The sequence below is a fragment of the Nipponia nippon genome, unplaced genomic scaffold (genome assembly GCF_047370975.1).
Source record: "Nipponia nippon isolate SJK-2023a ecotype South Korea unplaced genomic scaffold, ASM4737097v1 scaffold_4, whole genome shotgun sequence".
NCBI classification, from domain to species: Eukaryota; Metazoa; Chordata; class Aves; order Pelecaniformes; family Threskiornithidae; genus Nipponia; species Nipponia nippon.
Window position 1 is genome coordinate 112,516,301 of NW_028262358.1, and position 12,078 is coordinate 112,528,378.

General features: G+C 42.4%; 1 protein-coding gene across 2 annotated transcripts; it reads left to right on the top strand.

Annotated features, from left to right (window-relative positions):
- Positions 1–498: 498 nt before the first annotated feature.
- Positions 499–9,255, top strand: LRATD1 (LRAT domain containing 1). 2 transcript variants are annotated; one of them, XM_087776895.1, is made up of 3 exons: positions 499–627; positions 1,277–2,060; positions 8,883–9,255. In XM_087776895.1, exons 2-3 carry the CDS (start codon positions 1,314–1,316, stop codon positions 9,045–9,047), a joined length of 912 nt encoding a protein of 303 aa, XP_087633021.1. In that variant the 5' UTR covers positions 499–627; positions 1,277–1,313; the 3' UTR covers positions 9,048–9,255. The 2 variants fall into 2 exon arrangements, with proteins under 2 accessions (XP_087633021.1, XP_087633020.1); XM_087776894.1 differs by lacking the exon at positions 8,883–9,255 and having other exon boundaries at positions 1,277–3,744.
- The last annotated feature ends 2,823 nt before the right edge of the window (positions 9,256–12,078 follow it).

Here is a 12,078-nt window from a genome sequence, read left to right on the forward strand (position 1 = left end):
GAGCAACTCTTGGACATGTGCAACCCTCCAGCTGAAGCCTGGGCGGCTTTTGTTGATGGAAATGACCTTTTTTCCCCCCTTTTTCTTTCTTTTCGGTGCAGGGGTCTCTGGCGGCGGCACACCGCGGTGGGCACGCTTTTTAATCCCCCTTCGCCCTGGGAAGCCCCGCCTTCCCACACCGAGCCGCCGGCGTGCCGCAGCCCCGGGACCGGCCGGGGGGCGCCCGGGGTCGGCGCGGACCTGCGAGGAGGAGGCGGAGGCGGAGGCGGAGGCGGAGGCGGCGGCGGCGGCGGCGGCGGCGGCGGCGGCGGCGGCGGCGGCGGCGGCGGCGGCGGCGGCGGCGGCACCCGGCCGGGCAGTGACGCCGCGGAGCCCCGCTACTGCCGCCGCTGCCGCCGGGCGCAGCGCGGCGCGGCCAATGAGCGGGGCCGGGGCGGGCTCGGGAGCGGCGCCGCCGGTACTTAGGCTCGCCGGAGGGGCCGGGCAGCCCACAGCGGAGCGGGGCGGCGCGGGCGGAGGTGCCGGTCGCGCAGCGGGGAGGACGGAGCTCACCTCCTCTGCAGCGCCCATGGGGACAGGACGACTTTAAAGGAGTTTGGGGGGGTTTCTGGCGCTGGGCGACCACGGGTACGGAGGGGGGCGAGAGGGACCCCTTGGGTGGGTGGGATGCTGATCGCCTGTTCCTTGCGCGGTTCCGGCCGGGCTGCGGGGATCGGGCAGGCAGGGGTGCCACCTCCGAGGCCGTGTGCTCCTCCAGCCGCCTTCCCGCATGCAGCGCTGCCCAGCGCGGCTCGGCTCGGCTGCGCGCAGGCGGAGGGAAGGGCTCGGGACCCTCCGGGCTGGCCCCTCCCCGCGCCCCGGGAGCCCTCTCTCCTTGCAGAGCGGGTAGCGGAGGCTCCCGGGGCAACTGCGTCCCCCCGCGCAGAGCTGGCAGGCGGCGGGAAGCCGCCTTCTCCCGCGGCGGTGGGAACCGGGCGCTCCAGGACCGTGGGACTCGGGCAGCCCCGCACGGCGCGGCCCGGCGAGCGCCGGAGAGACGGGGCTCGGCTCTGCCCTGCCCCGCAGCCCGAGGGCAGGGGAAGGGTGCGCATTGGGAGTTTCTCCTTTGCACGGAGGGGAGGGAAGGAGTGGGGGAAGGATGGGGGCTTAGGGCGGAATCGCTGAAATCTTTTGTATGTGCCTTGATTTTTTTTTTTCTTTCTTTCATTCCTCCCCTCTGCGCACTCCTTCCCTTCTCTTGTTCTCTCTGTCGCTGCCCACCCCACCCTTCCTTCAGATCCGGCGATTCCTGCCCTCGCCTCGCCCTGTCATTGATGGGAAATCAACTGGATCGCATCACCCACCTGAATTACAGCGAGCTGCCGACCGGGGACCCCTCGGGGATCGAGAAAGACGAGCTGCGCGTCGGGGTGGCTTACTTCTTTTCGGATGAGGAGGAGGACCTGGACGAGCGAGGCCAGCCAGACAAGTACAGCGTGAAGGGCTCGGGCAGCCCTGGCCAGGAGACGCCCACCCACCACCTCCACCACCAGCTGGTGCTGAACGAGACCCAGTTCTCTGCTTTCCGCGGCCAGGAATGCATCTTCTCCAAGGTCAGCAGCGGCCCCCAGGCTGGGGACCTCAGCGTCTACTCGGTGTCAGCCCTGCCTGCCCTCTGCAAGCCGGGAGACCTGCTGGAGCTGCTCTACTTGGGGCCGTCGGAGCACCCGCCGCCGCACTGGGCAGTGTACGTGGGCAGTGGGCAGATCATCCACCTGCACCAGGGGCAGATCCGGCAGGACAGCTTGTACGAGGCGGCCGCGGGCAACGTGGGCCGGGTGGTGAATAGCTGGTACCGCTTTCGCCCGCTGGTGGCTGAGCTGGTGGTGCAAAACGCCTGCGGGCACCTGGGCTTAAAAAGCGACGAGATCTGCTGGACTAACTCCGAGAGCTTCGCCGCCTGGTGCCGCTTCGGGAAAAGGGAGTTCAAAGCCGGCGGGGAGCTGCAGGCTGCTGCCGGCACCCAGCACCAGCAGCAATACTATCTCAAGATCCACTTGGCAGAGAACAAGGTGCACACGGTGAGGTTCCACAGCCTGGAGGATCTAATACGTGAGAAACGCAGGATCGATGCCAGTGGCAAACTGAGGGTGATCAAAGACCTGGCTATAGTGGATGGGAAGGAATAGGGAGTAGCAGGGGTACATGGCTATCTTCCTTCTGCCCTGCCCGGGGAGATCAGCCTGCCACAGAGACAGGAGGCTGCACCCTCTTTCCGTGGGATGTGACTGGAAGGAGGATCCATGGCAACATTCCAAAAAACCAGCATTCTTTACACCCATAGCCAGTATTTTGTTTGGCTTTTAATAGCATTAATGCTAAAAGAGCGAGAGAGAGGAAGAAAAGGGGGGGGGTGCAGGAGGGCTGTTCTCAGACTATGTGGACAAAGTCTCTCCTGTCGATCGATGTTGACCATTCTAGCAACATGCCAATAAAATTTCAAATTGAAATTTTTTTATTTTTATTTCATGGCTTTAATCCATGATAAGTTTTAAACATCTGGGGCCATGGACGTGGATCTAGCTAAATGAGTTTCTAGCTGATATTTGCCTTGCAGCCAACCAAAAGCAGCAGTCATACTTTGCTAACTGGGAGGGGAAGAGGGGGGTTAGGGGGGTGGTAAATGCCTGTTTGTTTTGTTTCTCAACACTGTTGCTTCAGCCTGTAGCTGCAACCCAAATTTTGTCCCAGCCAGCTCTGGCAAGATATTAACAGGGAAAAATGCTTTCACATTTCTGGTTTAAATCTATCACATCTAAAATATTTGTCGTCTTTGCTTTCTGTTTGCAGCTCTCTGCTAAATGTCATCATAATGCATAAGCTCTTTCTACCTCTTCCTTCCTCCTATCCTCCCTGCCTTTTTTTCTTTTGGAAAAAAGTTGGTGAGCAGCCGTTTTCCTGAAACTAAATTCATTGGTTAAAGGAAGTGGGGTATTTTGGAGAACAGTATACTCAGTGTTGCTCCTCAGAGATCCAGCCTCTAGGATCTCACGCTTGAGCTGTGGATTTGTATCGCTGTAGTGATCCTCACTGCACCACTGCTTTAATACCTCTTCATGCACAGGTCAACAGAATCCTGCAAGAAACAACTAGGTTTGAATTCTGCATGTTGCCTCTTTGAAACAGCAATTTAGTGCATATTTACAATTCCACTTAAAGAAAAAAGATGTAATGTGGCCAAGTTCATCTTGCATTTCAAATTCCAAGTAACTGAAAATCCTGTTCAGTCTAAGTTTAGAAATCCACAGCTGCATTTAAAAGATGCCTTTTAATGTGATGTGAGCAATGCCTTGGCTGTATTTCAGATCCTATTCACTCATTGCTTAATTCTAACTTTTGAAGTGAAAGATCAGATAATTAAATATACATTAAAAAATCTAAACAAATTAAGTATACTGGGGCATTTCTAGAGCTGTCTTTTTTATTATTATTATTCTGAGCTGCATACAACTTGTAATAAGCATTTTGTCTTTGCATGTTTCAGTATGGGGAAAAAAAAATGCATTTGTTCTTGTCCCTTCTTCCCACATCAATGTCAGATGGCAGAACAGACATAATACCCCTTTTCTGTATATACAATACACTCCACCCCCTATCAATGTACTGTGTCCTGGCTCCTTTTTGTATTAAACAATGTCATAAGCAACCTTGTTGCAACAGGAATTTCATTTCTACAAAGCGTTTGCCTCCCATAGCTGAAGCTGTGAGGGTGGAGTGTACTTCATTATAATAAAAGTTTCAGCATAAATATCTTTAAAAAAAAAAATAAATAAACCCCCCCCAAAACTGCATCCCTTCAGTGAAGGTCATCTAACTGTCTTTATGTTTGCTGATACACTTGGCCAAGTTATGTGGTAATAGGCAGTGTTACTTTCATCCCCTCCCCTAAAGTACCTTGGCTAGTACAATATAGGGTAAAGATGTAAAAAAATGTGAATTGTTATTGCTGTCAAATTATTGCTGAAATAGCCTCAAATCACAATACACCTTTTAATAAATGTGTAATATATTAGCTTTATATTGGCAATAGTTGCTGTCTGATAGCTTTTTGTGTAACATGAACCAAGTCTTCTACATAGTATTTGTATATCTTAATTATTATACTGCATTAGACCTCCCAAATTGCCTATTAGAACTGATTTCCCTACATCACTTGGTGGGAGCACTGTGGGACTGCAGAAAGGCACTGGCTTTACACCCAAGGCACTTACAAAAAATTAAAACTTAAGAAGTAGGAGAAGGAAGGGTGGGCAAAAGTAATTTATTTTAATTTCCCCTTGTAAAAAATATGTGTTAGAGAACTGAAGAGGCAGGGAGAACTACATGAAGAGGGAATAAATAACAGAATGTTTATGAAGACAGGAAGAATGAAGTAGAGTCACATTGTTATTTTTTATTTCTGGAATGCTTTTTCTTCAAATTGCTCTTAGATGAATAATACAGGATTAGAGAGAGGATCCTTGCAAGAACCACATTGCACGTCCTCACTAGTGAGAATTTAAAACACACTGGCTTTAAACTTTTCACTGTGCTTTCCAAATACTCCATCACTCTATCTAAACAGCCATTTTAACTCTGGGATTTTCTGTAATGATTTACGAACCTGGTTCATAAACAAGACAAGTTTCCTTGTTTTACCTAGCTAGATGTACAATGGTATTTTGTAGTATATAAAGGAAGTGATAGGAACTAGTCTATGTTTATTTATTCAAGCTTTGGCATCATTCCAAATTTGTACAGATAAAGGTAACAACAAAATTAAGGCCTTAGTCCTTTCCATAAGGTCTGGAGAAAATGTATTGGAAATATTCACAGATGGTATTAATCTGGGATATAGTATTGCCATGACTATGTTCAAGTAGCAGTCTGTAATTAACAACAAAGTTACCCATACAGATCTTTTTGGTTTTCTCTTTCGCTAGATTTCAGTCCAGAGTTACTGACGGTAATCTGGTCCTGATTCATAGTCCATTGAAGTTAATGGAAAGGCTCTCACTGACTTCAGTGAGCTTTGGATCAGATTTTATCGTTTAGGAGATGGTTAAAATTGGTGGACCTTGAGAAGAAGTGAGATTTAAGATGGCATTTCAGAGACCAGAAGGGCCACCTTTCTGATACGGGAGACAGTGGAAACAGGCAATGCTGTGAAAATAAGGGAAGAAAACAGACTAGTTCTGAAACAAACAGTGTTAATCTCAGATGGCAGTAGGGAAACAGTGAAAAAGACCGAGTGAAAAGTGGATATAAAAACTTGTTCAGTGCCTTGAAATAAGAAATAGAAGGCAGGGGAGCAGTCAGCTGTGAGAAAGGCAATGACTGACAGGTAAAAAATGTAATTGATTATACTCATCTTTCAGGATCAGTGACCTGCCTGAGTTAACATTTCCATTTCCAGCAGTAAAGATATTGACAAATTATATTATATCTGTGGAATCTGTTTACATTCTTCAGTCTAGCTACCTAGGGTAAATATTTATATCTCATTCATTGCTCTTGAAGTACTGACTTGTAATATGACTGCAATGTTAAGATACTTTGCACATCTTTCTTTTGTGTCACATTTCAAGCTTTCTGTTAGCTATTTGGGTAGCAGTTTTATAGAATCTCTTTTGCTTGGACACGATTTTCTTTGTCTTTTCAAAATGCAATCTTTTGAATTGCTTTGAGGCTAACATTTTATTAAAAATTCAATTCATGTCCTTTTGAAACATAGAGAGCCTTTGTGAAATGTTTTACTGTCACGACCAAGATGTTTACTGGTTATTGGCTGTGCGTATAGGTAGAGGACTGTAAGGATGGTAGCAAAACAGGTTTTATCACTGTCAAATTTTGTTTCCATCTCCATCTTATGTTTCCAGGTTACTTTGTTTTCATTTGTTAGGATTTTTTTTCCCCTCTTAAGTCATTATGGTTGTATAAAATGAAGAAAAAAAAAACCAAAACAAAACCAAACCCTGCATAGTGTATTTTTTTAGGGCAATATGCTTTTGATCCATATGTGGATTTTAGATTAAAAGCAGGGTGTAACAGGATACAGTCTTCAGGGTGTGATAAGAAATGGCCTTCGGTCTGTGCTAGAGTGTGCACAGTCTTAATTATCCTGCCTCATTCCATTTTAGTGTCTTTCATATTCAGGTAAGTGAGGTGCAAAAATCTGACAGAGTTTATAGACCTGTTTATGCAATGTGTTGAACATCTGTAACTCCAACCAACGTTGGCTGGAGTTGAGAGAATGCTGAATCTCTCTTGAGACAGGCAGCATCTTGTGGGATCAGGTACCTCAGCCCACCCGGTTCCCAACCCTCTGTCTGCAGCTACAGAGAAGTGGTGGGCTGAGATAGCTACTGCTAGTTTTAAGATTTAGTTATTTTCTATGAAAGTTTTCTACTAGAGTAGCTAACACTGTTCTGTCCGTAGTTATACTTGGCTGTGACTAAAAAGTTGTATATGTTCCTGCTTATGCTGTGCAATGTGTTTTCTGCTTTATAACCCAGGAGAAAGATGAAAGTCCTGGTCCCAAAGAATTAATCCAGAAATATGTAAGGAGGTATGATTGGGCTACCATGCTGACAGCAGTTTCACTGCAGAATTAGGATCTAAAGGATAATAATATATGACTAGAGTGTGATCAAGTGCTGTTGTTAGTTCACGAGTGTCAGTGTTTCCATGGCAAGTCTGGAATTTATTTGCTTACTTTATTATTATGAAATATTTACCTTCTCTGCACTTTGAGTTCAAATTTGACATGTAAAACTGCCCTGTGCTCATGGATCCTCTGACACAATGTTAGTTTAATCTGTCATATTTTTTTGAAGTTTTATTGTAAAGAAAATTAATGAATATTGGGATCAGATACTTTACTGAACTGCTTGTAAATCAAAAAGAGGGTAGTGTAGATGTTAGGTTGGAAAAAGGCAATGAACTAACAATCTTCTGTTACTTGGCATATCAGTGGATTTACTCCAGATTATATAGATATAACATATACAGATATAAACTACCAGTGCTGTATTTTTTTTTAAAGTGGCTGTGGCACTCTGCATTACGTCTTCTGCAAAATAGTATTATCTTGTCTAAATAATACAAATCCCATGTGAAGTTCTATTTTTTTTTGTACATTGAAATGCCACCATGACATTGAAATTAACAGTTACTTTAACCATATTTACCTTTGAGAAATAAAACAGAATTTGTCTTATAGGATTTATAACAGAGCAGCTAGTAATATGCACTTTCATTTCTTAATTTTAAATATTTTGCATCAAGCACAAATGTATTCAGGTGGATGTGTCTGGAGGAATCATAGAACTTCCATTAGCAGAGGCCATTCAGATTGAGATTATGCTTTCATATGGTGACACTTTTTTATTTTATTTTTGTTTTGGGGCATTTTAGATTCTGCAGATAATCCATGTATGTAAAACTGCTTGCCTCTTCAAGTGTTTGCAGGATCAGGATCTTTAAAATAAGAGAAGATCTGTCCCCTTCATGTGGCATTTACTTTGGGCTAAAATCAAGGAGTAGGACTAGCCAGGATCAAGACCTCAGCATCAACCTCCTATAGAATTAAATGGCTCATGTGCATGATGTCTACCAGAAGGGCCTTAATTGCATATTCTTACTTGTACATATAGTAATCATCTATGCAAATTGGCATTTTCCTAGGTAAAGTGGGTTAATGCTTTTCAAACATCCCTTTGACTTTCTCTTATGTGGCTGTGTGGGTACATACGTTGGGCACAAATGAAAATTGGAGTTTAGTTTATAGACTTGAGTCTCTGAAGTGCTGTAGAGCCAGTATCTCCAGCTATTTTGACAGGAACTCAGGTGGAATTTGGAACCAATGTGGGTACAACAGAAAGGGGTGGGAGAGTTTGCAGTTAAACTTCAGGCTGTTCAAGGAAGATGTGGAGAGCTAAGCTTGAATTTCTATTCTTCCTTTCTCTTCTCCAAGGTGCATGAGGTTGAGTAACCATGCACACCTCATACATAAACCCATTCACACTTTGGAGATCCGTGCTACTGCCTAGGCAAAATAGGGTGAGTAAAATATGCAGTGTCTCATCAGCCTTAAGGAACAGATAATTTTTCACAGTTTAAACACTATTTGGATACAGAGTGGCATTGGCAATCTATTTTGAAAAGTCGTATTTTTAAGCTCATAAACTAAGCAGCATAATGCTTATAAATGGGAGACCTCAATAATCTTTCTTGGTAATTCCTGTACAGTAGAGGTAAGAGCTTGTTCCCAGTTTGTGTAAATAAAAGAGTAACCCTGATTCAAGAAAATTATCAAGGGGTAGAATCTTCAAATAAATGAAACAATCAAGCCTCAGATTTAGTTCTGACACGACACTAACACTGCTGCAGGTAAATAAACGGCAAATACCTAACAGCATGAGGTGACACTTCTTCACAGCAGAGTACTTTATGCCACAGAAGGAATATTCCTCGTATGTTATTCAACATGAGTAAACATATCACAATCTGGTCTTAAAAGAGATCTTTTTTTCCATATGTTCCTATTGTTTCCATATGCCCTTTCAGTCAGCTGAAAGCAATATAAAAACTGAGTCTGAAAAATATACTAATTGTTTGTAAATATTTAAGCAGAAATTTATATGCATATTGATATATAACTAATAGATATACTTGTATATAATATACATACGCATACCGTGTGTGTATATATTATGCATACACACACACAAGAAATCTTGACTATTTTGTTAGCATTGGTAATAAATGGCAGTCATTTCAGTATGTGTATTATCTGTGCAACAGATGGATACCCAAGACTTCACTGACAGGATTTTAACACTATTCAAATATTTGTTCTTTAGGGTATGCCATGGTCTTCTGAGATCAAGAGAAGTGAGTTAAATATGTGGGGTTTGACATATTGCTACTTACTGGAGGAAAAATATCAAGGAGCACTACACTTCGCAATAATGAAGTACTCTTTTAGAATGAACTATGCTGCTATGGACTTGTGTATTTATAAATAAAAGAATGCTCCAGTGAAGTATCCATCCATCTTTCTCTTTGGCATATTTTAATGGATAGTGCCACAAAGGTTTTTTCATAATTTGAATGTTTTTCCCCTCACTGTAATATTTTGGAAGCATAACACTTAAATTGGCTCTGTTCTGTTGTTCAGACATGCTCAACTATTGTTGTGTAGTTGTTCCTAAGTAAAGAGATGGCTGGCATTGATATTTCTTGACTTTTTTCATCTTATCTTTCTTTGAACTGATATGTTTATTGCAAAAGCTAAACAGTAGGACTTTGAACAGTACTTACTACTGACTTGGCTCTTTCCCCATTGAATTTTTTGGTGAACTTTCACCAAAGTTATTTGGGCCACAGTTAGGCTAACACTGACTGCTTTTAGAAATCTTACCTAATGGATACAGGGTGAAAGTCAGCTCTGTCAAGACCTGTGAGTGCTTCGTGTGCACTGGGTTGCTGAGAGTCCACACGAAGCACTTCTGAGTCATTGACAGATGAAATTTCATTTCAAGAACTCAAATAGCTCAGTTCCTCCACATCCTCACCCATGAAGATTTCTCTCACCTGATAAAAGATTACAGATCTTTTTAGCCATCCAAAAATCTTCCTCCTCATCAAACCATCTATGGATGATATAAGGCCCTTTTCCATGAACAAGCCCATCACTAGAAATCACTGTTACAGAGACTGCCAGAACTGAATCCTTGCCCAGAGAATATTCTCATTTCCAGAGACTGCGGAAGAAAAAGAATTCACTCAGCTACCCTGCTAAAGTCCTTTAATAAAGCAATTTTATTGAAATAAATAAATATACTGCTACTGAAAGTAGATCCAGTATATCAAATCATGGACCACCATATCATTGCTGTTAATTAAAACATCTGACTGAGCATCAGCAACAGTTACTTTTCAGAAACTTAGATTGCGTGTTAAGCTACAACTTCATTGAACAAAAGTACATTAGATGAATGCAAGGACCTGTTAATGTTTATCATAGAACTATATGATACAACTCCGTTTATTTGCTAATAGGACACAGCCCTACTTTAGCTTTAAATTCAAACCTCATTACATGGTATGTCTGCCTACCTGACAGGCTTTCTGGATTAGTATTTCCAGCCTGTGCTGACTTTATACCATTGATTCTTCCGTTAGGTGTAATCAAAGGTCATTAATATTGAAAAGTTCACTTCAATTGACCCATCGACTCATTTTAATTATGGCAATATAAAAGAGTGTCAAGTGCTAGACCCCTATGCAAAGGGTCAGTTGATACACAGATTCATCCTGGCAGTAATATTGCCTGGGTCCCATTAGCTCTAGCTAAGGACTGTAGAAGGTTTCCTACTTCTTTATCTCTCTTTCAAGTTGAAGGAATAAGGGAAAAAAGATTGGCAGAAGAAAAAGGTTCCAAAAAAAGTCATGCTCAGCAGAAATCTTTTATATTTATGCTTTGTATACAGATAAACTCAGAAACATCCAGATAAAACTTTCACTGCGTTAGAAGCACCAATTAGAGAAATGATACCCTTTAAATTTTGGCATGCTAGAAGCTTGCATATGTATGCTAAATAAAGAGGATAATCTTTTGCTTTTCCATTTCATAGCATGCTAGCAACTTTTCTTAATCCATAGGAACCCAAAGTTGAGTTCACTGTCTGCTGATAATGTACCCCAAGAGCAATAGAAATGTCAAATGTTTGTATACTGCAAGTGATATCAGTACTGAAAACCTATCTTCAATTTCATTCTCCTGAAATCCTTAATCTCATACATACCTTTGAGCTTTTAATGACTTTCCTAAGAATAAAGTCCAAGATAACGTGAATGGAAATAAAGCAGTAACATAAAATGTCAGGGGAAGAATTTGTTTCATGTTCAGCTATGGACTGTCATATTTCTTATTTCCTTGAAAAAGGAATAAGATTTGTATTGATATTTAGGGACCACTTTGGTTTGCAAGATCCATAGACCTTTTTTCAAAATTCAGGTGTGCTTTACTGAAACAATGCTAAGGAAAAGGAAAATGTACCATTTTGAGTTTAATAGAGTTGTCATACTGGCAGAAAAACTGAAGTCATGTTCTTTAACCATTTCAAATCTTACATGAACTAGTTTCAGACTGAATAGCTCAAAAACATGAAACACTTGGTTTTGTATTAGTTTTGTTCACAATGGTCAGTGTTTTACAAATATGACTAGCCATTTGTGGTGCCTCATCTTCTCAGTAGTTCACTGAAGACCTTCCAAACTGGTTATTTTTTCCAAACAATGTCAAGTTTCTGCCACCTGAAAATGAAGCCCCCAAGCAGATTCTAGTCAGAAACTGAACACTGAAGACAGCTTAAGTGGAGTTTGGAAAATATTACTTGCATATTTTAAAAAAGCTTTCATAGCTGCAACATAAATCTTACAAAACATAAAATTCAATATCGTATCCTACTAAACATTAAATATATTAGAATTTTTAAACATACAGGTTAGCACTAGTGTATTACATGTAAATAAGGTAGCTGCTAAGCAGTTTATCTTAAAAATGAGCCCACTATATCTTGAATGCAAGATGTAGAGACTGAAAAGCCATTCCTTAAATCTGATTTATGAGCTAATCTATCCCTTCTTGGTGAGATTTCCATTATCATTCAAATAAGTGTGTCTATGTACATGAATGCTTGTGGGATCTCTGTTATTACTTTTGTTTGTGATGAGGCACTGGAACAGGCTGCGCAGAGAAGCTGTGGATGCCCTATCCATGGAAGTGTTCAAGGCCAGGTTCTATGGGGCTTTGAGTGTCCCTGCCCGTGGCAGGGGGGTTGGAACTAGATGATCTTTAAGGTCGCTTCCAACAAAAACTATTCTGTGATTCTGTTTGTGTGTGACAACAGTTCTGTGTGATCACAGTTAACCACTACAAGGATACTGGTATCTCTATTATCTGTACATTGAGTTTGACCATTAACTGTTAGCCAGGAAGAAAGCAGTAGAAAAATCAATGCAACTTTGGTCAGAGGAAAAATAAACCAGGGT